This window comes from Monodon monoceros, unplaced genomic scaffold (assembly GCF_005190385.1).
Source record: "Monodon monoceros isolate NGI ecotype Baffin Bay Population unplaced genomic scaffold, NGI_Narwhal_1 Super_Scaffold_15, whole genome shotgun sequence".
Taxonomy (NCBI): Eukaryota; Metazoa; Chordata; class Mammalia; order Artiodactyla; family Monodontidae; genus Monodon; species Monodon monoceros.
Genome location: NW_021703771.1, coordinates 82,544,514 through 82,572,118, shown reverse-complemented (window position 1 = coordinate 82,572,118; position 27,605 = coordinate 82,544,514). Strand labels below are relative to the sequence as shown.

At 39.0% G+C, this 27,605-nt stretch overlaps 1 protein-coding gene across 11 annotated transcripts in view; it reads left to right on the top strand.

The window, feature by feature from the left end:
- The window catches only part of AGPAT4 (1-acylglycerol-3-phosphate O-acyltransferase 4), a 1,398,816-nt gene that overhangs the window by 449,118 nt on the left and 922,093 nt on the right, over positions 1 to 27,605 (top strand). Inside the window, exon 1 of one of the 11 annotated variants that reach the window (XM_029224047.1) lies at positions 19,407 to 19,477. The exons of the other annotated variants lie outside the window; for them this stretch is intronic. Coding sequence (XP_029079880.1) covers positions 19,468 to 19,477 — 10 coding nt within the window. The 5' untranslated portion in view covers positions 19,407 to 19,467. Of the gene's footprint in view, positions 1 to 19,406; positions 19,478 to 27,605 lie in introns of those variants that run through there. 11 annotated transcript variants of the gene reach the window in all.

The window sequence follows — 27,605 nt, the reverse complement described above, 5'->3', positions numbered from 1 at the left end:
CATAAAGTACTGCTTCAAAGAGCCATAGAAACCTTCTTATTCACTGTGAATTGGTCTGCCTGGTACAAGATAGGAGCAGTGAATTAACAGGAAGGTTTCTTGTGGAATGCAATTGACTGTCATGGTAGCAAAGTAAGAACGTGATTCTCTACAGGTTGTTATTAGATTTCTGTGGCCCTCCTCTATTATCAACAGTTGTGTAGACTTCTGTCTTCAAGCTATACACTGTTCTGTATTAAAATATGATCAAATTAAAGTTGACGTCCATAAAGCAGTCCTAGGGGATATGTTGTTCAGACTAACAGTCCCTAATGAGCATGATTAAAATTGTGATAATCACAGTCACTCAACGGAAGTGGAAGTTGGTTATCAGCCAAGTGCTTTCCCCTTGTCTCTTTCCCTGGCTCCTACCAAACTGCACCCAGCTGATTCCCAGCAGCCTTTCATGACTTTTGTCCATCTTCCAAGATTGTTGCAGGGTTCAAAGAGTTAAAACTGACGAGGCATCCTCTGCAGAGCAGGAAGATAACAGAAGCATCCTCTTCAAAGAGGATATCTTTCTTCCTACTTGTTTCAGCAGATATTTCTAGCTAAGAAGACGAATTGGAATAAACCAAATCCATTTGGGCACATCCTACTTTCTGAACATTTGCTATTGTCAAAACTACTTCTAGGCTTACGATCAACAGACACACACATCTACAGTTGATTCATGTATTCATTGGTCCCATATTTACTAAGAATATAATAGTTAATTGCTTAAGTAAGACATACGCATATACATACTTGATTAAAACTACCAACTTTGCTATTCAAGCCATATTTATTTGTACATCACTTTATATTATAATAATAGATTTTCAGAATTGTTTATAACATAGCCTATGAAAAAGTATATACATTCACTAATGTTTCCTTCAATAAAGCCATAAGTATTGAGTGCCTTGTCTGTGCCAGCATGGATCTAGGTGCTCAGACATAATGGTAAACAACACAAACAGGACTCCTACTATAAGAAGCTGACCCTGTTAGTGGAGAGACATTCAAAACAAATAAATAAATTAATTTGTTATATGTATAATTTGACGTGGTGGTGAGTGCTGTAAAGAAATGTAAACTATATTGGAAGACTAGAGAGTAAGGTCGAAATGAACTCCTTCTAAAAGGGTGGTTTCTCTAAGCAGAGCCCTGAATGGATTTAGGGAACCAACATACAGTATTGAGAGGAATAGCATAGAGAGAGGGAATGCTAAGCGCAAAGGCTGAGTGAAAGCACTGAGCTTGGTGTATTATGTGAGCACAAAAAGAAGGATAATGTGGCTAGATCGGGTATGAGGTGATGAGCTTGGAGAGGCAAGGCAAGAAAAGGTAGTATCTTGAAGGTGTGTGTAAAGAGTGTGGACCTGAAGCCATCAGAGGATATTGAGCTAAGGAGTAATGGGGTCTAATTTATGTTTCTGAAAGAAACTCTATCCTCAGATGGAGAAATGGCCTGGTCTGGGAGAAATGGAAGTAGCAGAAACAGTTATGAGGATCCACATGTGACCAGTGTGGTAGCTTGGATTAGGGTTATATAGCTTTGGGGTTGGTGAGAAGTGGTCCAATTCTGGAGAGATTTTGAAAATAGATTGTATCTGTCTTGGATTGGATGTAGAGTATGATGGAGATAGAGGAATTAAGGATGATTCATAGGTATTTATCTTAAACGCCTGGGTGATGGTGGTGTTCTTTTTTAAGATGGGGAAGACTGGGCAGAAGCAGCCTTTGTGGAGAATAATCATGAGTGCTACTTAGGAAATACTAAAATTGAGATTCCAATGAATGCACATGAGCCACAGAGGTAATTTGTTGTGTGAATCTGGAGCTCAAAGCTGGAAATGTAAATTTGGCAGAAATCTTATTGTAGATATTTCAAACCATGGCACTGGAGAAGATCAACTAATGAGTGAATAACGATAGAAAAAAGAGGCCCGTAGACTGGACCGTAGTGCCTCCCAACATTTAGAGATCAACAAAGGATGTGGCGTGAAACATTGCGAAGGAGCAGCTGGGGGTGCACACAGAACCCTGCTACCTGGCTTATGTGACTGGAGGATCTTTCCTTAGTGACTATGCCCGACTCTGTAAAATCTAGAAGGATTTGAAAAGACAGAACAATGCAAGATTGGAGGAGTTCTTCAAGAAGACTGGAAATGCCGTTTGTAAACCAATAAGTAAAGTTCACTACTGGGCTATCCTAGGCATTTAAGTAGAGCTAATTTTCATGTTTTTGGCTCATTTAAAAAATGATTTTCATAAGCTTTGAATAGGTCTTTGAAGATACTTATACCTTCAATCAGTTCACATATTTATCAGGCATTAATTTCAAACCATTTAACTATCTTTCAGCAAAGTGAGAGATCAATGGACTAAAAGATTTTTCCGTGAATTTCTTGTTTTCCATCTTAATGAGTCATAAATTTGTGTCAAAATTTTAAATGAAAATCCACATTCATGCAGATAATTTGTTCCGTGGCCATCATTAACCAATATTCATCATTTATGAAGAGGTAAAGAACAGTGACCAGCCCCCATCTGTACACGTGGATGATAAGTTGTAATATTAGTGACTCATTTATACTTTAGATCTCAAATGTAGTCCTCTAAATTTCTATTTCCAGCAAAATATGTTTTATGTAATCAATTCCACTGCCCTTATGATGAGTTTTATAGATAATTTGATCTGAATTTAGGGACTTTGTGATTTTTGCATTTCAGTTAAAATATGTCTACCAACAAGTATACCAAATATACTTTCTTAAATAGAAATAAAGATGAAAGACATCTAATTTGTGATATGGTCAGCCCCTCTTGCCCTGAAACTTTGCTTCATGTTCAACTCCTTGGATGATCTCAGTAGGGAGGTTTCCCCAGCTTTGATTTGGAGAATCGTGTCCACACTAATATATTGGACTTTGCTTAGTCACTATCAAATGCAGGAAAATAACCCTCATAATAAAACATTTATGTCAGTCAAGTTACTAAGTATTTTGTTTGCAGTGGAGCTACTTGTTTTTAAAAGAGTAGCACCCAACCCTATTTTTCTGGATTTCATTGATGCAGTCCTGCCACACTGATGTATTCCTGCTGCAGATTTCCCTATAGACACACAATGTGAAGTCTTTTAGGGCTTCCTGCAGGGACACCGGGGATTGTGATGACGCTCTCACTATATTTGACTAAGTAGCTAATTTCGCTTTTGCTTTTATATGTCATTTTAGGAATGAGAATGATAGAAATCCACAGTTTTTTCCTACCATGTTTTCCAATTAAAGATCAAGAAGAGAGTAAGATAAAGTAATGTAAAATCTGACATTAGTCCTTTCTGCTTTAATGTAGAGGTCAAGTACAAAGTGAAAATCAACACTATGATTTCATCATTTGGCACTCACATATCTGAACTATTTGTAAAGTGAAACTGAAATGTTTGTGGGTTTTAGATTTATTGATCATTTACAGAGTGCCTTACATTACAACTATAATTGGATATGTTTTGGGTTTTGAAAACCCATGATTTTCAGGAACTGGGTTCTAATGGATGTAGGAAGAGTTAGAAAAAAAAAAGTACTAAGTTATTCCAGATAATGAAAACCAAGAGAAAATATGCAGTGGTTTGGTTCATTGCATTAAGAGGGAAAAATCATATTTTCAGAACGTGACATAGCTCAAAATGAGCAAACTAGTCAGTGACTGAAGAGAGTGGATGTAAGGAGAACTGATATGCACTGAAATTCAGACTCTTGTATAGAAGAACTGTGCTGGCTACTTAAATATCTATATATGTAGAAGGCCATCTGTCTATGTCATACGTGGATTGTAATGACTGAGTAAAGCTAAATACAGATCAATAACCTGTTTACTCACTGTTCTACTCCTCCTGTCTAGGTGGGAAAGGGTAGGAGAGCAGGGGAAGCGATGCACGCAGCTGGTCCCCTCGGACCTTTCATTAGGCACCAGGGGACTGAGTGTCCCGTCAGCTTGGGGTCTTCCTCGTAAGCAGCAGCGTGTGCCATTGTGGGGAATGAGGCTGGGCTTGATTTTGAAGTTCTGATTTAGCTAGAGCCCATGGGAGAAGCGGTGAGTCAGCCTTGCCCAAGAACTAGCAGGTTCAAGTTAATCTTGTTATACTTGTTAGTCTTCCATCTCTCTCTTCATTTCATTCTTTTTTTTCCTTTCTGCAATAAATAAATTAATTAAAAATAAGTAAATAAAAAACCCTCCCAAACTTCATCCAGAATTTCCCCCAAGTTCCTGTCACTTGACCCAAGTGACCCTGTTGCTGATGTCTGTTTTCATCATTTGCAGTGTCTTTCCACATTATAACGCCACCAGGTAAGGTCTGGGCTCCTCACCCTGACAAGAGGCACCCTGGACGGGCTCAGCACAGCCTGGAAGGAGGTTTCTCACGCCTCTGGTGTCCAACACGTCTCTCCCCGCCGCCCTCGTATTCTTCCTCTCAGGATTGCTAATTCTTTTTTCTTTAAGTTCTTTCTAACTACCTAGTTTTTCCTGATTCTATATTTTTCCCATTGCTTGGTTCCTTCTCCCAATTCCTATAAAATAGATTTCTTTCAGGATCAGTGCTTCCCACTCTCTTTATTTGTATGCACATATGCACTTTACTAAATATATATCTTCTAAATGTAATTTAAAAGTAGCATATGTATCTCTGTATCTGACCTGAAATTATATGTATGAATATACATTAATAAATGTATATACATATTCTTTTCTTTTTCAGTTTTCACCAACCTATGGGGTCAGTATTTCCACTTAAGACGAGGAAATTGAGGCTCGGGGAGATTGGGTACACTTGCCATAGATCACACAGTGACAGAGCCAGGGCCTGAATGTTCTCTCTACACCAAGGCTCATGCTTTCTAAGTAAACTTCTCCTTCAGTCCTTCCAAAATTTAAGTATGTTCTCCATCCATAATACCCTTCAATATGCATTTATACTTTTTCTGGTTAAAAATACTATTTTAAATTTATTAATTTAATTTTGTGGAATCAGAGGTTCATTTGAAAAGTTGCAGATTCTAACTGCTTAAATTCTTTAATTTACATGGAATAAAGCCTAACTGTGTTATGAAAATATAATTATTTAATGGTGTTATAGAAAATTAATTCTTTAACTGATATGTTATAATAATGTATTTTTAAAAATCATTTGAATTTTTATATTGCTTATATTTATATTAACAAACATTTTCATTCATTTTACAATTCATCTACATTATGATTAGATATTCTCCCTTCCTTCCAGAAATAAGTTCTAAATGAGTGAGTGAAAAATCCCTTTGTTTCATACACTGCTGAGTGGCAACACATTCAAATACTGCTTTTAAAAAAGTAGATGCTCATTAATATGAGTAATGATACATTACTTTTATTACATATGTGAATTGAGAATTAAACATTAAGACCAACCCAAGGTTAATTCTTAAAAAAAGAAAAAACAAGCAAACACATAAACAAAACATGAAGACTCAGCAGAGTTTATTATTTAGAAATCAGCCAACAAAGACTATTGCAGATCTCGTAAGAAATAGGTGAAGTTCTACTGGGCCATCTGTGACGAATGACAATAATTTATTATAATGTTCATTTTAACAATTGTGTAAATACTCTATTGAATTCTGTCCCAAATTGTTAATGTTACAGGCACAGTTCATGTTGTTGAAGCATGCAGACATAGAAAAAACAGAATTTTAAATCATGGGGAAACTATTTCATGAGGAAACATTGTGTAGCTTTCTTTTATATTGGCATAGAAAATTCAGCATCGTTTTTTAAAAAAAACCTCTGCATAGGAGCTGGACGTGAGAAGTTGTTGCAGGGTCTTTGTTATTCATTTATTCACAAGTGTGCATTCAGTGAGCTGTGCCATGGGGACTCAGCCATGAACAGGATAGACAGCTTCCTGCCCTCATGGCGCCTATATTCTTAGACTGTAAGCCTTGCAGGACTGTAGAGATCAAGAAATAAAGACAGTCATCATTGACAGTCATTCAGAGCTTAGCAGTAGGTGCGAAGCCAAGCCTCAGGCCAAGATCTGCTGCTGCTGTGTCAGTCAAGTGCCCTCTTTCTTCCCAACACCTGCCTTTTTGCTTCATATCAAAATAATCAGATAGAGCCATATTTCATTTTGTGTATCAAGAATAATTTCAGCCCAGTCAACTACTCCGAAAGTTTTATTAATTCCTAGTTTTGTAAAAATATTAAGGTGTTTCATTCACTCGGTATACACTTAATGAGATCCTGCCATTGTCACAGATGTGTTTAGGCACTGGAGACAAAAGGATGAATAAGACTTACTGCAGTCAGCAAGGAGGGGCCGGTTCAGTAGAGGAGTCAGACATGAGGTGGGCCTATAAGATACGGGTTAAAGATCAGGACAGAGGACCTGGGGTCACGAGAGGGAGGAGGAGCCATTCCTAAAAGTTAAAACACACAACGCGTCTCAAATGCCGCTGCTACCCATCGCACTCAGATATTTTCCTATTGAATAACATGCGCTGGAAGATCAGGTTTGCTTAATCCGGTAGCTCTCAACCCTGAACACTGTTCAGATGTATTCTTTTTCTTTGAAGCAGTGTCTTATCATTAGTCAGATTTTTACTTTACAGTTCCTTTTCTTCACAGGGGCAAAAAATAAACCTAGATTCCCAAGACAACTCAACATTATCAGCAATCATTTTCTGTAGCCAGTAGTTGCTTTTTAGATTAGTGAGTATCTATTTCCCAAGTTAATCCCAGCTGTTCTTGTATTTTAGATTCTCCTGTACATGTTTTCTGAAGTTAGACACATTGGCTACATCTACTGGCAAGTTGGCTATTGTGGATTAATAGGATTATTTTATCCTTTAACCAGTGCACATTTATCAAGCCTCTCCTGTGTGTAAGGCATTAGGGCAGGCTCCATGGAGTGTGCGGAGATCTGGGGCCCGTGTGTCCTGCTCCCTGGGAGCTCACGGTGTTGAGGCGGGTGAGGAGAGACAGGCACCTGCTCTGTAGGGCCTCAGGTTCTCCAAGTCTCTCTGGCTCCATTGGTGTAAAGTTGTTATGCAAAATAAAGTCACATGGGCTTTTTTTTTTCAAAATATGAGAGACACAAGAGAGATGAGAGAAGATGTTCCCATCTCTCAGCTTTAAAATAGAGCACAGTAACATGTAGGTTTGACTTCCGCAAGTTTGGCAGGCCTCCTGCATAGCACAGAAGGACTTTAGACCAGCACCACCACTCTAGGCCACTGGTGAGTGTGTTTTTTCATAGAACTGCCCAGAAACAGCACTGCCTCCATGTGAGACTCGCAGAGCACCTCACAGCAGGGCGGCTTGTGCCTGGGGTGTGGCAGTGAGAGCTCTTTTAGCTTCTGGCCCTCATTTCTTCCCTGGGGCATATAATACCAGAGGAGAGGCTTAGGGCAGGCCTGAGCCCAGGAAGAGGATGCCCTACCCAGTTCCCAAGTCTTCTTTCCTTCATAGATTCCTGTAGAAGCCTTGGACCCTCCTTATTATTGCCTCCTGTTGGCTTCTTTCCTCTAGTTGGGCAAATGTAAATGAGGGTTTGGGTTAAATGTGTCCTTTCCTGTATGGATGCAAATATATTAAAATTTGATTTCAAACTCCATCATCCAGATATAGTTCAACCTGGGCTTAGCTTAAACCTTACTTGTCAAAAAACATATATAATAGGAAACCAGAAAAGGGGAAAATGTACTCCATTCCAACTGGATATAGAAATGCTTATACAGGAGGCCTTCAGCGTGAGACTTGTTATAGTGGTTGAGAGCAGAGTCTGGAGCACAACTGCCTGAGTTCAAATCCTGCTCTGCATTGTGAACTCGGGCAAACTAGGCTTTCTGGGTCTTTGTTCCCTATCCTTTAAGAAAGGGATAAGAAAGAACAACAGTGATATTTATTTCATACAATTGTTACTGAATGAGATAGTATTTCTAAAGTGACTGGAACAGTTCTTGAGCATTGTAAATGCTATATAATCCGAGCCTGGCATTGAAGAATAAACAGATTTTACCAGTAGAGATTCGGGAATGACATTTCAGTGGGGATGAGCAGCACGTGGAAAGAAGAAACAAAGGCAAAGAATGTAGTGTATTTGCAGACTGAGAATAATTTGGTGCTCTCGGAGTGGGTGTGTGTGTGTGTACGTGTACGTGTGTCTGCTTGGGGCAAGCCAGTATACACAAATGTGTGAATGTTGATAGATTTAATGATATCTTGATTTAATTTAGGCAAATGTCAACCTGCGGGACACAGATATATTGCCTATCCCAATTTCTCTCTTTTGTATCTGAGCATAGCTAGGTATTCCAACCTAACACCATTACTGCAGTTTATACTACTGCTACTACTACTAGTGCTACTAGTAGCACTGTTATTTCTAACTGCAATGACTGAGCTCTTATTACATGCCAGGCATGTGCTAAGAATATTACTTAATCCCATTAAATTCTTAGAGTGACCTTCTATTATGATCTCCACTTACATGTATGAAACCGATGTTCGGTGCGTTAAGAGAACAGCTCACCTCTATTAGCCCGTTGTGCTGGGTAGCAAATGACCACACTTAGTGGCTTCAGACAACACCCATTTAAGATCTCGCAGTTTTCTATAGGCCAGACACCTGGGCACAGTTAACTGGCTCCGCTGCTCAGGGTCTCACAGGCTGCAATCAAGGTGTTCTTTTCTGGAGTCTGGATCCTTTCCAGGCTCTAGTAGTTGTTGGCATAATTCAGGCTCTGCAGTTGTAGGACTGAGGTCCCTGCTCTTTTGCTGGCAGTCAGCCAGGGCTTCACTCAGCGTCTAGTGGCCATGGCCCTCTCATGGGTGCTCTCTCCACAGACAGCTCACTTATTCAAACAGCAGGAGACGCTCCTTCATCTCCTTTTTCAGAGAAGACCTGGGTCATTTTTAAGGGGGTCAGCTGATTAGGTCAAGCTTACTCAGACTATCTCCTTTCTGGTTAACTCAGAATCAACAGATTGGGACATTCTGTACACCGGCAGAATCCCTTCACCTTTGCCACGTAATTGCCAGTAATGGAAGGGACATCTGATTCTTGTCATAGTTCCCACCCACACTCCAGGGGCGATGACTATACAGGACGTATATACCAGGGGTTGGAACCTTGGAGATCATCATAGAATTCTGCTTCCCAAATCGCTCAAGGTTATAAAAACTAAAAGCCTCTTTGACTCTGAAACACCCCTATAAAATCTACTCTTATCTTAACTAGCACGTGTATCTCATCTTCACACACGACGTATGTCTCATGTTAGCAAGAGTTAGAGACCGTGTAATTGAGTCTGTGTCTGAATTCTCTACTCCTTTAACATTATGTTAATTGTTTTGAAAATGCTTTCTTTTTAGGGATTATGTCATTGTCAAGCTGAAATCTCAAAATGATAAAGCAAAATACCTGTCATCTTACAATTTCCCCTTAATTTACATTCGTTAAAATGGCTTTCAGAACTTTTTTTTTTTACTTTCACCTGAATATTTACCTTTCAAAACCAGTGCAGAAATATCTTGGCATTTCCCTTCTTCTGTCCTATTAGTATTGTATTGTAAGCTTCATATATTTTTCAATCATCTTATTTTTAGTAATGAAATAATGCCAGTCAAGCACACACTATGTCACTTTGTGAGACTAAGATATTTAACTGAAAAATTTGGAGCAGTTTTACAAAGCCCTGGCCAGGCCACTGTGCTATCACACTAATGGCACCTTGTGCCACAGTCCACATTCAGAGTTTTCACTGCCATTTCAAATCTGAGTATATCCAGAACTACTGAGTAAGGTGCACTTATTTGAAAAGTTCAGGCTTTGGTTTAAGATAGCAGTCAAAGTCAGAAACCAAGGCTTCAGGAGGGCCTTATCATCTTTTGTAGTTCAACAAATTTTGTTCATCAGCCAAGTTACTGTCAAATATACAGATGCAAAATGATAAATAGTCAAATTGAAGGAGGTCTGTTTTGTTTTGCTGCCAACGTCCTCAACTAGCAGTATATGCAAGGTACTCAGCTGGGCACTGGAGATGATGAAGAGAAAAGTAAAGAATTTCTTACTCACTGCATAAATAAACATCTTGCAAAGAAACATAGGCAGATTATGCATTATTTGTACATTAAATTCTTTAAAAAGAAAGTAGTCCAGCAGGAACAAATCTTTCACACAAACGCATACTGACATAAGCAGAGAAGATTTTCAGGTTGGGTTAGGTTACCATTCTCTTCTTTATTAACTCATTTAACTCCTTGGAAATAAACATTAACAAGAGAATGAGACAGTTAACCAAAGCAACGCAGGATCATTTAGGAGTAGATGCTATCTATAAATACATTCACAATACATCCCATTTCAAGACAAGTGTGAAACTTTTGTCTTGAGCTTTTACTGGGGACAGTATGTGCCTGTTTCTGATCCTTCTGTCTTGTCTTGAGCTTTTACTGGGGACAGTATGTGCCTGTTTCTGATCCTTTCATGACAAGTCCCTACCCAGGCCCGTGCCCTGGAAGAGGCTGAGGTATTTGGTGAATGTTGCCTTTTTTTTTTAACATCTTTATTGGAGTATAATTGCTAAGGACTGTCTGCTCTTCCCCTGCCTTGCTGCAAGTGGCCCATCTGGGACCATCAGGACTCTGTTCTCTGTTGCAGACCTCCTTGTAGTTGAACCTTGACTTTTTACCTTTGATTGATTTCCTCAGTCTTTTGTGTTTATGCAGAGATTTTTTTCTCCACGCATTCTGGCCTAGCTGCGCTCATCCCTGACCCTTTTCACTCTGGAGATTTGGAAATACATGCCAGGCATTAAATATTTTATTTCATTTATTGCTCTCAGCCATCATTTGAGGAATATATATATATATATATATATATATATATATATATATATTGCTGTGATTATTTTTTAATTTACTTTTTATTTTATTTTAGAGTACAGTTGATTTATAATATTATGTTAGTTTCAGGTATACAGCAAAGTGATTCAGCTATACATATACATATATCCATTATTTTTCAGATTCTTTTCCCATGTAGGTTATTACAGAGTATTGAGTAGAGTTCCCTGTGCTATCCAGCAGGTCCTTGTTGATTATCTGTTTTATATATAGTGGTGTGTATATGTTAATCCCAAACTCCTAATTGATCCCTCCCCCCACCTTTCCCCTTTGGTAACCGTAAGTTTGTTTTTGAAGTCTGTGAATCTGTTTCTGTTTTGTAAATAAGTTCATTTGTATCATTTTTTAGATTATTTTTTAATGCCATTTGTGGCAACATAGATGGATCTAGAGATTATCATACTAAGCGAAGTAAGTCAGACAGAGAAAGACAAATATCATATGATATCACTTATATGTGGAATCTAAAAAAAAATGATACAAATGAGGCATATATTATTATCCCCATTTTATAGATAAAGATACTGAGGCTCAGAAAGTTCTGAATACTTGTCTTAAATCATAAAGCTGTTAATAGCCTACCTGGTATTTGAATCCAGTTATTCCTGAATCCAATATTATGTTAAATGCAACCTCCACCCCACTTCTAGTTTTTAACTTTGATTTTATTTTCTTAGAGAGACTACCTTTCAAGTATCAAATAAGGCTGAAGCATTCTATGGCCAAAAGAGCAAGGACACTCAAGTCATACTGAGTTGGGTTTAAATCCCACAGATGACATTTATAAAGCCACATGACTCTGGGCGGACTGCATTTCTGCAACTCAGAGGTTACATCTGTAAAACTCATGAAATAGACATATAAACTTCTCAGGGATATTCAACAGAATGTTAACGTCAGGGAGGCACAATAGTAGACACTCAGTAAATGGTATAGTAATGGAAGGTGCCATAAAAATTATTAAGTAATATAAGCTAACGAACATATAAATATTCTACTCTCATAGTTTTGTTATAAGCCAAGATCTCAAAGTCATACAACTCGGAACAGAAGACATTTATAATTAATTTTCATGCAAAGAAGAATCAGTTATAAAACAGTGACCACAGTGGTGTGTATTTCTTGCAGGTCAGTGACATTTATTGCTGTTTTCATGGCACACTCCCAATACAAGCATTATTTAATCTCTAAAATGTGATTACTTCCTGACCAAAGAATCAAAGCGGGGAAACACTCGCAACCTAAATAAAAGCGGTTTAATTGTACATCTTCATTTGTGAGATGGAGTAAGAAAGACATTATCTCCATAAAGTGTGCTTTTTCTCTCCATGAAATGGAAGACGGTTGAATGATGCACGTGTTTTTCATCTTTATTTTAAAACTTGAATGCATTTTTGTATCCAGTATTGCCTTTTCTTGTTCATTCTGAATGAAAATTATCCCTGGCAGAAGCAAGACACATATCTACACAAAGATCCATTTGGCCAGATTTTGCAATATGCAGTTCAATTTAGAAATGAAATAAAACCAGTAATGAACAGTGGAGGAAACTGCAGAGCTAAAAAGTGAATGGCTTGTCAATTCTTGTTATTTTTACTAAACATTGTAGTTGTTGCTTATACAGTTCTTAGATAAAGAAGTATTTTACAGATCTCTGAGTCAACTAGGTTTTAGTAGGTTTTATGGGCAAGTTTCTGTAAAGATAAGCTGAGTCTTGCACTGATTTTTAAGGAAGAGTTGTCTGAATAGAGAAGCATATGTGCTGGCAGCAGGGAGACAGGAGATAAAAAGATGACCTTTCTTTAAATCACTGCCTGGCATGAGCAAAAGTGGAGGACTCAGCATCACAGTTTCCACCTGCTGCACCAGGTGTCCCCACTGGACCTTTGTCCTTAGGGTCTCAGCACCATCTCAGTGGGACCCCATGCAGTAGGGTGCTTTCTCCTCCGGGAGTGACTGTTTTCTGTCCACTCAGCTGACATCTGAATCTCATGCATGTTTTTATGAATGGTTTCCATACTTTCTTGTGCATTAGAGTTACCCAGTGAGCTTCGAAAATAACAACCAACTAAAACTGAATAAATAACCAATTTCCAAGCCCCAACCCCAGATATGTGGATTTGCGAGGAGTCTCTCCAGAACTGGCTCATCCTGTCGCCAGCTGCAGTCTTCCCCAGGGCTCCTGATGCCACTCACTCCAGTGGCTCTCCCACTGCCTCCTGCCCTGGACCACAGAACAGAGAAACGGGTCCCAACAGCCTCCTGATTTGGGTAACTGTGTTGCGAGGCCCCTTTCAGCGGGAAGGCAACAAGCCCTACTCAGGAGCTCCCATCCCCTGCTTAGTGAGCTCAAGTCACTCCAGCCTTATGTTCCCTGTGGGAGCTCCACATGCCACCTAGTTTCACGCTCCCACCGGGGACGGGCTCGCCCCAGTGGGGTGTCTACAGCAGGGAGTGAGGTGAGCAGCTCTGTGTTCTGGAAGGCACCTCCAGTCATGGTCCTGCTGCCCTCCAGGAAGGGCGTTAAGGATTTTACAAAGTTTATGTCCTGCGGTCCTCTGTCTGGGCAGTTGATGCTGTGGGTCACCCCCAGGTGAATACTGTGTTTGAGTTGTGTGGGTGGTGTTTGCATTTCAGGTTTCCTGTTTCTGCTGCCAGGAGGCTGTGCTGGAATTTCATCCCACGTTCCTCTGTCTCCTCCTTAGTGGACATTTTCACACCGTGATAGCATTTTTTCTTGAGCTAAAAGTAATTATTCTTCTCTGTGGAAATTTAGATACTTCTCTAACTGATGTATTATATTTATTGATAGTCTATTTTTTAAGTTAGGGAACCAGGTCTGAGAAATCACAGCATGTAAAGTGAGGGGAGGGAAGGAGAATATGTTGCTATATGAGTGTTTTTGGCACCTCCCACACACAAAGGCAGTTGGAAGAGGGAGAAGAAGCAATGGATACAAGAGAAGAGCTGGAAGGGAAGCTAATGACGAGCCATGGGCCTTGGTTTGTGCACCAAGCACATGTCAAGAGGTAGTAGCCCCATTTACATTACAGTAGTGAAGCTAGAGCATGGACATTGCATAAAAATATTCCAAGAGGTCACGAGATTGAAAATGGTATTCTGTGAAACTGCATGTTCTCTCTTAATGTTTGTCTTTCTTTTCCATGGCTCTCTGACTATTAGTGTTTGTGCTTTTTCTTCTACACAGTTTTCTCTGTCTTTCTTTTTCATTACAGCTTCCTCTCTGCTATCATTTTTGCCTGTGTAAATCTTTCTGATCTTTCAGTTTTTATTCTCTTCCTGCCAAATCCTTGGCCTTTCTCCTTTTAGCGGCTAAAGGGAAATCTATCTATCTATCTATCTATCTATCATCTATCTATCTATCTATCTATCTGTATCACAGGCTTCTTGCGGTATAATTCCTAGATCATGATTACTGCAATTACTGCAATTCGAGTTACTGCAGTTCGAGTTTAACCTAATAAATTTTTTTAATCATCGAAGCATTAATTTCTTCCAAAGCCCTTATTTTATTCCCCAAAATGAGCTTCCCAAAGTTGAAATACGTAACCAAGAGAAGAGTTTTATTTTTAAGTAAGATTTTGCTACCTCTTACAGTTATAGCAATGCATCCTGGTCTCGTCATCAGTAAAGACTAGCTCAGTGTGTCAGGGAGAATATTCATCAAGCTTTTCTGGCTGGTTGACAGCGAGAATTAAAGGGTGACTACAGATCTTCAGAGAGACTGTTTACAAGATTATAACTAGATGACATCCAAACCACCAGGTGGTGTGGACAGGTGATCAAACCACGGGTCATTGCCTGTAAAGTCAGGCAAACTGGGTGTAAAAAGGACTGTTCTGAAATGAGATTCTTCAATCAGTTTGCAAAGTCTGGTTAGCAAAAGGCAGACCTTTCAGCCAAGGACAGTGCACCTGCGAATGGTGACTACAGCCATTGGGAAGAGGCCATTCTGTCCACTGGGAGTCCAGAAGGGCTAGTTCATTGTCCTCAGTGTTTTTCAGCCTCTTACTCATATATTCAGTGATGACCATCAATGGCATCATCCTCAAATCTGAAGCCTATTATGTAGAATAAACAATGATTTCAATAGTGTTACTACTATTAAAATAAGACTATTTTCTTGATGCTGACACAAACATGGCTGTTGTAAGGTAGCCTTCCCTACATGATGCAGTGAAGTGAAGATTTATAACCAATTTATATTTAACCTTTAGACAACATTCATTTAGCATTGCCAAATAACAGAAGCTGGGAAACATTTCGTTTTAGAACCCCGTTGCCGTAAAAACAGTCATCAACCTGCATGTCATTTTAGTGGGTCTGGAAGAACATTCCCCCTTGCATTATCACAGAGATTAAGTTATCTGAGGGTCAGTGTATTGTGACGTTGTCTTCCACAAGCTAAAGGATTTTCTCCTATCACAGTGTTAGTCTCAAGTCTAGTTGCTTGACTTCCTCCACATCCTTGCCATTATTTATTCATTGACACAGGGAGAATGCAGTGAAATGTAGTTTCCACCCTCAAAAATCTGAAGTGTAATAAGGTTGATAAAAATATCTATGGGAAACGGTGAGATAGAAAGTGATTTAAGTATCCAGAGAAAAATGTAAATAAAATGTAATGGGAATATAGGGGCAGAGGATTTACATTTGATGGATGAATCATTAAGTCTTCCTGGAGGAGGTGGTAGTACATCTGGGCCCCAAAAGACTGGGGGGAGAGGAGAACCAGGGCATGTAGAAATAGAGAGAAATGATGCATTTTTATCTGTTTTTAGGGGCAAAGGGGAAGAAATAGAAGTGAATATTTACTGTGTACTTGTTCAGTTCAGGTTAGGACTGAACTGTTAAGACTTTTACAATCTTCTCTCTCCCTAAAAATAAGAAGGTGTACAGTTTACAAAAAGTAATATCATGACTCCCCCAAATATAAGATGAACACATGTAAAAAATTTTATTTAATTCATTAATTAATGAGGGACATAATAAAATATTATAACCAGTTCAAAGAGCACTTTAGAAATTAGAGGTCCATCTATTTACCTATCTATATGTCTACAGAAATGTCCAACAGACCATACATATTTGAGGTTATCTGTTTCTCAGAACAAAAATTATTTGCATATGTACTGGACAAAAATTGATCAATGACAAGTGACTTTACTAAGTCTGGGACCTTCAATCAATGTGAAACAATGAATACATCCCCCATGTGACCACAACTGGCTATTTACATTTAAGTAAATAAATGTATATAACATTAAAAAAATTGGCTTCTCAGTTCTACCAGCCACACTTCCTGTGCTCAGTCACCACATGTAGGGCAGCAGTTGCCCCAGTGGACAGCACAGGTAGAATGCTTCCAACGTTGCAGAAGGTTCTATTGTACAGTACTGCTCCAGAAAGCCTTTGGATGGCTTTTCCCTCCATGATATCGAAAGGATTTGCTGCCCACATTTTTTGCCTCATTTCCAACTTTCAGATAACTATTGTGATAGAGGTGGGAAAGGGTGTGTCTTCTGAGGGCCCAGTTTAGCTTGAAGTAGAGAGGAGTAGGGGAAGGTGAGGATAGTGTAGTCAAGTTTCATGCAAACAATGGAGGGGCTAAGTTTATTAAGCAAAGGTGTTTAAATCTCATCCAAGAGGCAATGCGGAGACATTTAAGGAGAATGGTATGATCAAAGATTTACTTTAGGAAAATTAATATGAAAGCAATTTGGAGAATTGATAGGTTCTGGAGAGTATACAGGCAGGATTACCTACTAGGAAATTACTTAAGTCCGGAGGAGAAGAGGGGAAAGAAAGGAGAGGGAAACTCACAAGGACGGTAGATGACACATCTGCATTTAGACACACTTGACATATTGTTATTACCTGGTGCACACGATGACATTGTATATTTACCTACATTTCAAAAGGCAGAGGAAATAGCTTCTTGTATGAATAACTATTTTAGAAAATGTTGGTGTCAGAGAATCCTATAAGAAGTCTCAAGGAGTTGGTTGAACTGTACTGTGAGTGAAACTGGTGCTGCTTTAAAAAGATTTTATCTGTGTTTATGATTCTTGGTGAAATTTCATTTATAATAATAGAATGAAAATGCTAAAACAAGTTTTTATGACATAATTTCCTTAGGTATGTCTAATATTATAGAATTAATTGTAAATCAGGATGTTTAATTTGTGGCCATTGGTATGCAGATGTAATTTAGGTATCGAGGGCTTTTATACAAAAGGAAGAAATGATCATGAAGTTCAGAGATGTTAAGAATGTAGAGGGAGGGGCACACACTAATGTGGGCAAGTCAGTCATCAGTGACCAGATCAGGGGGAATAGTAGAGCCCAAAACCTAAACATTTGAGGGAAATAAAAAGATTTCATCAGGTAATTTAATATGTTTCTTTCGTGTCCCTCCTATGAACCAGTCACTAGGCTAAGTACTATTGATTCCTTAGTGGCTTGCCAAGCTCTAAGGATATAAAGATGAGAAAGGTAGGATCCTCATCATTAGAAAACTGGATTCCACAAGCAAGTAGACGTATACTTAATATAAAGCTAATTACAGATGTACAAGCCAAATGAACCAAGTGCTGAAGCTGTAAGGGAGGAACATTCACTCTGCCTATTGTGGGTGGAAGGTGAGGCAAGGCTTCTCAAGGACTTGGTAACATTTGACACTTGATACAGACTTTAAAGGTGACTGGGAATTCCTCCTGAAGGGAGTTGGTCCCAGGCAAAAGGCAGGTGTGGAGGCTGCGGATGCGCGGTGTGGAAATCACAAGTGTTTTGGTTCCGACACTTGAGAGGACAGTGTAATTAAGTTTGGATAGCTTGGCTGGGAGAAAAAACCATGAGGGGCTATGATAAAGAATTTCAGCTATGAATAGCAATTTTTGTGATTATTTTTAGTGCCTGAATGGAGTACATATTCTAGGACTAACATTTTCGATAGTGCTTAGTAATTTTAAATATTTCTATAGAAAATAATAGAAATATATTTTGTAGCAAGATACAAGTGTAAATGATTTTTTTTGCAAAGATAGAACCAATACTTTAATAAAAAGTCACTTGCCTGATGCTGTTTGGCTTCCAACCTGGGGACCCTGGATGGTACATCTTTACCCTCTGATAACAATGCTGCTGTAGGTGAACAAAGGCTAGTACCATCCTTTGCTTTGTTTTGTTTAAGTAGGTGGCACAATGTGTTTTTAAAGAGAATTTTCTTACCAGTTTGGGAGTTTCTCGCTCGGGAAGAGAAGAAGATAGAGGAAGGGAGGATTCTCGGGGGGCCCTTGGATACTAAAAAGGGCCTGAGTCAGCACAGGACCCTTGGAAGGAGATGAGAGAAAAACCTTGGAAGCATTTCTTGTGTTGCCTCCTGAGATTTAGTGGGGGATTGGAAGGCACAGCTGAGAGGAGGCAAACCAAATCTCTGCCTTGGCTGTCTAGGGGAACCAAGATTCTGCGAATCAAGCCAGGTGACACCTAGGATACCCAAGGTATCAAGGTTCCAGACAGTAAAGCTAAAACACATTGTGGTTAGAGCTGGAAGTCACAGACTCTGCGTTTTGAATTGTCTCCACCTCTGAACTTGCCTTCTCTTAGTTAATAGGCTATTTGTTTCATCCACACCCCTTTTAAGGGGTTTCTGAGAGTTCTCCTGGGACCTTGACTTCCATGAAGTATATGTGTGCTGTGATCCCTGAGACCTGAAGGAAGCTCTAATCAGAGATGTTAGGGGCTGTCTGGGGTGGGTGCTGCCTGACAGCACGGATCCAGGCAGATGTCTTTTTCTGTCTTCGAGGACGTGTGAGTAGATGCACCTGGACAGAATGCAGAATCATGGGAATGTGCAGCTGGATCATTTCAGAAGTTGAAAATCAAAGAACTTGCAAGATAAAGGGCTCTATATTAGAAGTGTATATTTTTATCCCCCCTCTTTGGGTTTATTCTTCACTATTCTCAGAATACTAGGATTCTTCCCTGCTGTGTACACACTTGTTAGATACCCCTTAGCCTGTGTGAATCCACATAAGAGTTATTCTTAGATTATAAAACTGCTAAGGTGAAGATTGTCTTGGTTATGTTTTATGAGTGTCTCACATGTTACTAGAATGTCAGGCACATAGTGATATTTTTGTTTTTTATTTGTTGTTAATGTCATTGATGGAAGGAATCTTGATAGGTTCGTAATATTCTTTTGTTTCCTTATAACTTACATTCTGCTTCCTTTTCACTATTCTTCCCCTCCCCCAAGCAACCTGGCTTCTTAGGCAGACAAGATTTAAATAAGTTTAGAAAGCTAGATCTTTCCTAGGAAATTATACATTTATTTCTTCATTTTCTCTATAGATAGCTAATAAGTAATTTTTTTTTCTCTTCTAAATTTAGTTTTTCTTTTACAGAGGTGCTGTGAAGCACGGGCTGGCTTCTGTAGCATTCTGAAAGCAAGATTTTTCTCTTCTCTGGGATGAAGCAATGCCAGAAGGTAGCACAGCCATTACTGTAACCTGTGGCACAAGCCAAGTGACCCTCTTGTAATTTTACAATATTGAGTTAAAATTAGTTAAACTAATCTCACTAGTTTCTCAAGTATTTGATCAATGAATAGGAGTAGTATCTCCATGGAGGACACTATTCTAGGTCAAAAGCGGGGATGGGTAATAGAAGTGAAACTACTTTACATAAACCCTGCCCTTAGGACCTTAGGGTCTGATTTAAACATATGAAGCCACTACAGAAGATGAGGTCCTTCCGTGTGATACAGACAGGAAGCTTGTAGGAGAGAGGTGGCCCCTGAGCTGGGCCGTGTGACCAGGACTTAGATGAGTCCTCAGAGGCCTTTTCAGTTGGAAACCCATGAAGTAGACTGTTGTGGTCCTAGGGTCCTAGAATAGCCGTGAAGAGTGTTTTGGCCAGAGTGATTCTAATGTGTACTTTTAGAAGCCTACATAATGCACAGTATTATCAGCCTTGATCAAGAGAAGACAATAGTTTTGTAGTTTTCCCTCAGCATGATGACATCATCTTACATTTCTAACTAATCACCATGTCCCTGAAGAAAACTAATTTTTCTAATATTTTAAGGAATAGTAGAGACTTTATGACTCTCAATTACCACCAAAGACTTTTTGAAATCAGTACTGGGAAAGATTGGATTTATTAAAGTTACATATTTTGTATTATCATGTGGTACGGGCAAAATAGGATATGTAAAACATTGGAATTTGTAAGAGGATATTTAATGGTAGTAGTGAAGGTTGGAAATGTTATACTTAAATGAAATAATTATATCAAACTGCTGGTATTGGCTATTGTAAATGAAATAAGATCCAGAATGTGGGAGTGGGGAGGGTCATACCTTGCTTGTTATTCTCTCATTGATACCATTCCTCTGAGTGTTCATTTTCTTTACAGGTTTCACTAACACTTAGAACATTTAAAATAAGGAGGTTTTAAAATCATTTTTAAAATATCAAGAAAGGTATCACTTCTATAAAAATAAATAGGAAATTCTATTGATTCTATTGTTATGCCATAGACTACCATTTGGTATAACTTACAATTTTAGAATATGTGCTACCTCTGAAAAATGAGATTTACCTTTCTTTATTGATAATTGCTGAACCTACATACTCTTGCTGAATGCCAGTGCTGTAAAACGTTAATGAAAATTTCCATGAAACCTCTAGTGCTGATTGAATGAGGGGAGTGGGTGGTGAGACTCATGCTGAAGCAGTCAGTGACTGCTGACAACGGTGCTTAGTTGCCAACCTGTGTTCAAGTGCCACTTTTTACAGCCGTTGAATCAATCCCTACAGTATTTAGTAATAATTAGCACCCTAGTCAAGGCTATTATCACATGGTTGAGGAGAAAGCATAGGCTTTGTAATCAGGAACACTTATACTCAAATCTCTGACTACCGCATGGCTGTCTTGGGGATGGCACTCAATCTCTTTGAACTTGTCTCTCCTCATTTATGAAGTGGCGATGATCATGCTTATCTTTCAAAGAAGAATAAGCACTAATATAAGCAAGTCTGCCGTTAAGGTGAAATTTTGGAATCCATTTTGAATCTCCTTCAGTACCGTTTCACAAACCATGCGATGAAAAACAATTTTTATTTTGGAAATACTTTATTTTTTTTTAAGTGCATTAGCCAGCTTGAAAATATTATCCACTAGATGGGATCCATATCATTGTTTACTATTGTCATTCCTAATTTTTCTACAGTCCACCTGTATTGCTTGCATAATAATAGTGATTCATGGAAAAATGTGACTCTAGTAACTTTAAATCAATTTAAAGACTTTCCATTATGGTTTATATTCCATAATATTATTAAATATTTCATGGTAAAGGACTTGGTTGGTTTTGAAGCAGTTTTAAAAAGAACTATACCTCAGATATTTCTAAATATTTAGAGGTAGGTTTATGATGGAGATAGTGTATAAGAATCAACATTTATAAAAGCAGGAAAATGGTCACCTGAGGAAGCAGGAGGATGAAGTGCTCACAGGTATGAGTACCTGGGAATAACTCAAGTTCCATATTTTTTGACAACAAATAAGAAGAGCTAATGTGTATCAGACACTGTGCTGAGTGCTGCACCTGTATTATTCTTTTTAAAATTCTCACAAAAGCCTAAGAGTTAGGTACTATTATTATCTCCATTTTGCAGATAAGAAAACAGCATTTAGGGTCAACTGATTTGCCGAAGGTGACAAGGCAAGGCTTGGGCTGGACCGAGATGGACACATCCTGGGCTATAGAGATTATATCCCGAGGAACTTTACACAGCCATCTGCAGCATCAGTTTTTTCTTCCATCTAAATATGAGTTATGAACGTTCACTCAACATTTTGAAGAGCTGAGACTTTTCTAGCATACACCTTAACCATCCCCTGCCCGAGTCCATTTCTGGGAAGAATAAGTGACTAGATTTACCCCAGTTGGCTTCAAACCTGGTTATTTATTTAAACCCACTCCTTAAATTATGCTTCACTCTACATTTTTGTCTTGGCAACGGAGCTTTGGTTATTACTTTAAAATGAATAATGATGGGGCTTCCCTGGTGGCGCAGTGGTTGAGAGTCCGCCTGCCGATGCAGGGGACACGGGTTCGTGCCCCGGTCTGGGAAGATCCCACATGCCGCGGAGCGGCTGGGCCCGTGAGCCATGGCCGCTGAGCCTGCACGTCCGGAGCCTGTGCTCCGCAACGGGAGAGGCCACAGCAATGAGAGACCCGTGTACCTCAAAAAACAAACAAAAAAACCCCCTGAAACTAGAGCTACCATATGACCCAGCAATCTCACTATTGGGCGTATACCCTGAGAAAACCATAATTCAAAAAGAGTCATGTACCACAATGTTCATTGCAGCTCTGTTTACAATAGCCAGGACATGGAAGCAACCTAAGTGTCCATCAACAGATGAATGGATAAAGAAGATGTGGCACATATATACAATGGAATATTCCTCAGTCAGAAAAAGAAACAAAATTGAGTTGTTTGTAGTGAGGTGGATGGACCTAGAGTCTGTCATACAGAGTGAAGTCAGTCAGAAAGAGAAAAACAAATACCATATGCTAACACATATATATGGAATCTAAAAAAAAAAAAATGGTTCTGATGAACTTAGGGTCAGGACAGGAATAAAGATGCAGACGTAGAGAATGGACTTGAGGACACAGGGAAGGGGAAGGGGAAGCTGGGATGAAGTGAGAGAGTAGCATTGACATATGTACACTACCAAATGTAAAATAGATAGCTAGTGGGAAGCAGCCGCATAGCACAGGGAGATCAGCTCGGTGCTTTGTGACCACCTAGAGGAGTGGGATAGGGAAGGTGGGAGGGAGACGCAGGAGGGAGGGGACATGGGGATATATGTATACATATAGCTGATTCACCTTGTTATACGGCAGAAAGCAACACAGCATTGTAAATCAATTATACTCCAATAAAGATGTTAAAAAAAAATAAAATAAAAGCATGGACTGGTGTAGCTGGATTCAGTGGGTGTAGTAACCCATTGTATAAGGATTGAAATAAAAGTGTTTATGTGTAATAACTGTCCTCTTTTAAAGTAGTTCCACTTATAAATTTTCATAATGCAATTTTTTTTCACTTATACTAATTTCTACCTGAACTTTTTAAGTATTCTTTTTTGTTTTACTTTTATTTATCATACTGGTCATTTGTGATCTTAAGATGATATTTAAGATAATATTTTAAGATAATATTACATTTAAAATATACTAATATTTTGAAGGATACGTGAAGTTAATCCAGTAATTTTGGCTCGTGGAGGGATGTTCTAAATATTTGGTAATCATGACTACATTCTATTTAATATGAATTTTGCTCTCATACTATCATACCTGCTACAACTTTCAGATCATTTAAAATGTGCGAGAATTTATTGACCTGGCAAATATTTATTGAATGTTTACTAAGTTCAAGGAACTTCCCTAGTCATTTGGAACTTATGAAAAAGGGTGCAGTGTTGCATAGGGGGGAGTTGTAACAATAGGAAATGTGGGACAAGTACGTAGTGAATGTGGGGCGAAATTCTTTTTCCAATTTACGTTAGGTTGGAGTGGACACGATCTCCATGTTTTTAATGATCCAAAGCAGGTTTCATACAGAAGAGATGATTCCAGGAGTGTGCATTGAATGGATTTCATGTGGAACTGTCTTAGACTAATTAATTCAATACGCATTGTTCCAACTAGAACTAATGGGTACTATCAGGCCGATATAAGGAAAAATGGGTTGTGCAAAGATGAGCTTCCTGGCCTTCAGGGATGGTATTGATTTTGTTCATTCAATGGATATTTATTTTTTTCATGAGTCATATATTTCAGCAAATGTCGTTGAGCACAGGCTGAAGGACCACCATCCAGAAATACAAGAGCAAGAATTCTGGTAAATGTTGGAGGAGAAGTTTCTCTGTGTTGTAGTTCCTTATCACAGGGTCAAGGTCACAAGTTCAGAAACTCTGGCCATGGGTCTGTTCCACAGTGGGCTCTTAGGAATCAAACAGGATTGAGATTACTCCCTAAGCAGCTAGGGGAAGGGGCAAGCTGAGGGAACATGGCCAGTTAGAGCTGATCGATGGAGCTAAGTGGTACAGACAGTGATAACATCCTCAGCGTTTAAAATACAGAACTAAGCTATAGTCAGAAGGAGGCAGGAGGGCAAAAGGTGAAAATACTAAGTGCCAGGCTGGGCAGTGGGGAGGAGGTGGGTGAAGATGCTTCATTCCAGGGACTCCTCCTTATTAGATGCTGGTTTCCTGATGTTAGGACAAGTCGGCTGCTTAAAGGTGACAAGACTAAGCTGGATCCTTTCCTACTCTTAGATGTAATTATTTAGGGAAGTATCTTTTACTTTCGGGGAAATCAAGGGAAGACTTTTTATAGGAAGTGCCATTCCAACTGGACCTTGAATATATGGGTCAGATTTCAAAGATGGTGATGGCAGTGGAGATGGGTGGAGGGTGAGCAGATTGGTGTCGGGAATGGGGACGTGGTGGAGGAAGGGATGGAGAGGAGCCCTGTTCTACCTCTGACACTAGAAAGTACCCAGGGCTCCACCCATCTCTGTCCTCCCTCACAGTGCCTCAAGTTCAAACCTTCCCCCTTCCCCTTCTCTCCAGCCAACACTGTTTGCATATCAGTACGCTTAACAGCCGGCTGCTGGACTTCTCAGTGTGACAGAAGAATCTTCTTAGTATTGTTAACTGTGTGTTTGACAAGGCAGGGAGAGAGGAGACAAGACACATCATTTTTATTTATTCTCTTCTGTGCTGTCCAATTTAGTAGCTTCTACCCACATATGGCTGTGCTAATATAAATTACTTAAATTTTTTTTAAGAAAGAGTGGTTTCTTAGTAGTTCCTAGCCAAATTCTCAATAGGCCCTTGTAGCTAATGGCTTACTGTATGGGAAAATGCAGATGGAGGACATTTCCATGGCCACAGAAAGTTCTCATGGGCAGCTTGTTCTACTTAATATTTTATAAGCTCATATGTGATAAAATAATTTTAAATCAGTTGTGTTCCTGTTGCTTTATAGTGTATTGATACTGAACATTATTTTACCTAGGTATAAAATGTGTTAAATCTCACTGTCTTCTCCCCTAGAAAACAAATTATCCAGGCAATTAAACACCTGATTCTCTGTGACAAACAGTGATGGAAACTTCTGAGGTCAATGAAAAGTTTTCATCAGAGTCAGAATCATTTTTCTTAAGTATTCATTTATCTTATTAAAACAACGTCTTCAGGCTGTAAGCCCATTATCTAAAATACATTAAAAATGGAAACTGTGCACCTTATGCTCGTTTTTCAAAAAGACAACGCAAATAGTATATTCTTTTTGAATAGGGGCTTTGCTCGATAAGTGGTGAATATTGTTAATGCTTTTGGCAATTTTTCTGGCCCAAGACAACAAGAAAAGAGAATGAGAGAAAAGAAAAGACTTGAGGAAGGATTATGTTAATCAGACAAAGTGGGAGAGAAAACCTAAAGATAATGATAAAATGATAAAACTAAGGAAGCCTCTTGGATGCTTTGAAGGGACATAGGGACTCACATTTTAACAGGGCCCTGCACACTAGCTGTGTTTTTAACTTCTATCCAGGAAAAAAAAAAAAATGAACGTCTGAATGAAATGAATACACTGTAAAATCATTTCATTGTAGACTAACCCTTCTGGTTCATGATAAAATAATTATGTAAGTTTATTGATGGCTTGGGGTGGAGGGGAGAACTTAATTGTAAGCAGGGTGTCTAATAAATCTGTGTTTATAAACTTTAGCAGTTGGGCTTGCTGTAGATGAAGCCCTACACAGTGGGTTGTATCCTTCCTCCAAATTTTTTTCCAAATTGTTTCTGAGAAATACATTTACACAAGATGCTCCATAAAAGGAAGACTTCTGAAGTCTGATAAAGTTAGGGACGTGCTATGCTCCATACTTCCTGTCTTCATGGAGTCTGCAAAGTCCTGCAGCGAGAGCACGTGCTTAACTTGGCATCACCTAAAATGTTCTGACTACACTGATGTAGAGAAAAAAACGTATGGACACCAAGTGGGGGAAGTGGCAGGGGGGTGGTGGTGGTGTGATGAATTGGGAGATTGGGATTGACATATATACACTAATATGTATAAAATGGATAACTAATAAGAACCTGCTGTATAAAAAAATAAAATTAAATTTAAAATAATAAAATAGAATGGTCTGACTAAAGATTCCCCGATATTTTGGCTTGACACCTTTCAACAGCTTGCAAGCCACTGTAGTGTTCTGTAAGGTATACTTAAAATATACCAGATCAGACCATGAATAGAACAGCTGAAACAACCAAATCACTCAAAAACTCTTGTTTTAGGTGAAAAAAGTTCTTTTTAGGGTGTTGGAGGATTTAGGGGTGAAGTAGCATCATGTCTGCAACTTAATTAAAAATCATTCAGCCAAAAAAGTATATATGTGTGTAAATGTACACACACACACACACACAGAGGGTGCACATAAAATATGGCAAAATGTTCACAATCAGTGAATTACAGGGTAGGTTATAATTTGTAAGATTTTTGAAATATTTCTCTAGGTTTGAAAACTTATATAAAAAAAGGGAAATCTATAACACAAACACAAGCTGCTTTGATTATTTTGGGCAGTGAAGGGGTTGCAATATGGAAGAGTTGATTAGGAGAGAAAAATAATTTTAAGATCCAAACAGAAGTTTAAGAAGGGGAAGATTCATGTTATTGACTGGAGACAGCTATATACATAGAGAAAAGTTTTGAGGGTCATTCTTCCCATTGCCTTGCTTGTTCCTTTAGGAGTTACAGCTCCATTTTTAAGAGTCTGTACCTTAGACCCTTCCATCAGGCTAATGGGAACATTGCCCAGAAAATGGTCAGGATGTTGTTTGTGCTTATTCCTGTCCTCTGCAGTCCAGACCTCAGCATGGCACAGAGAAGCTTGCCAACTTGAAATAGTGTGATGTAGCCAACGAGGTGGGGAAGCCATCCTGAAAAGGGGCTCCCAAGATTTGCCGGAAGCCCCAACTGCTTGACCAAGTAGAGCCAACAGCTTGAAATGTGCTGTAACCAAGACTGGCCTGACCTTGATCTTCCTTAGGCTGACTATTAATCCCAGCTTGCGCTGGCTCTGGGAAGCACTATGTAATAGATTGCATGTCATCTTGTATGCTTCTAGGGCAAGGGCATGGGCATGCAGTAGTTTCTGACTAACTTCTCAAGGACTTTAGTGCAGGCTGTGGCACACAGAGGTGTGTATCCCAATCTTCATATTCTGCCTGGCTCTATCATTAGCTGAAACAATATTGCCAATGTTGCTGTTGCCCTAAGGGAGAGAGAAGAGTCATTTAGTTTCCTGCAGTTTCTGAGATGCTTCGTCAAGTTGTTGCTAATACGCTCTTTCAATAATGCTAGTGTCTCTGCAACCGCAACTCCCCTTTGTAAGCGTTTCTTTTTCCAGCCTTTCTCTTCCTCCCCCCTCTTTTTTTGTTTAACCTTTACAGTAGGTTATAAAAATTGTGAATTGGCTTTGTTCATATTGCTGATACAAGTTTTAATGATAAAGGCT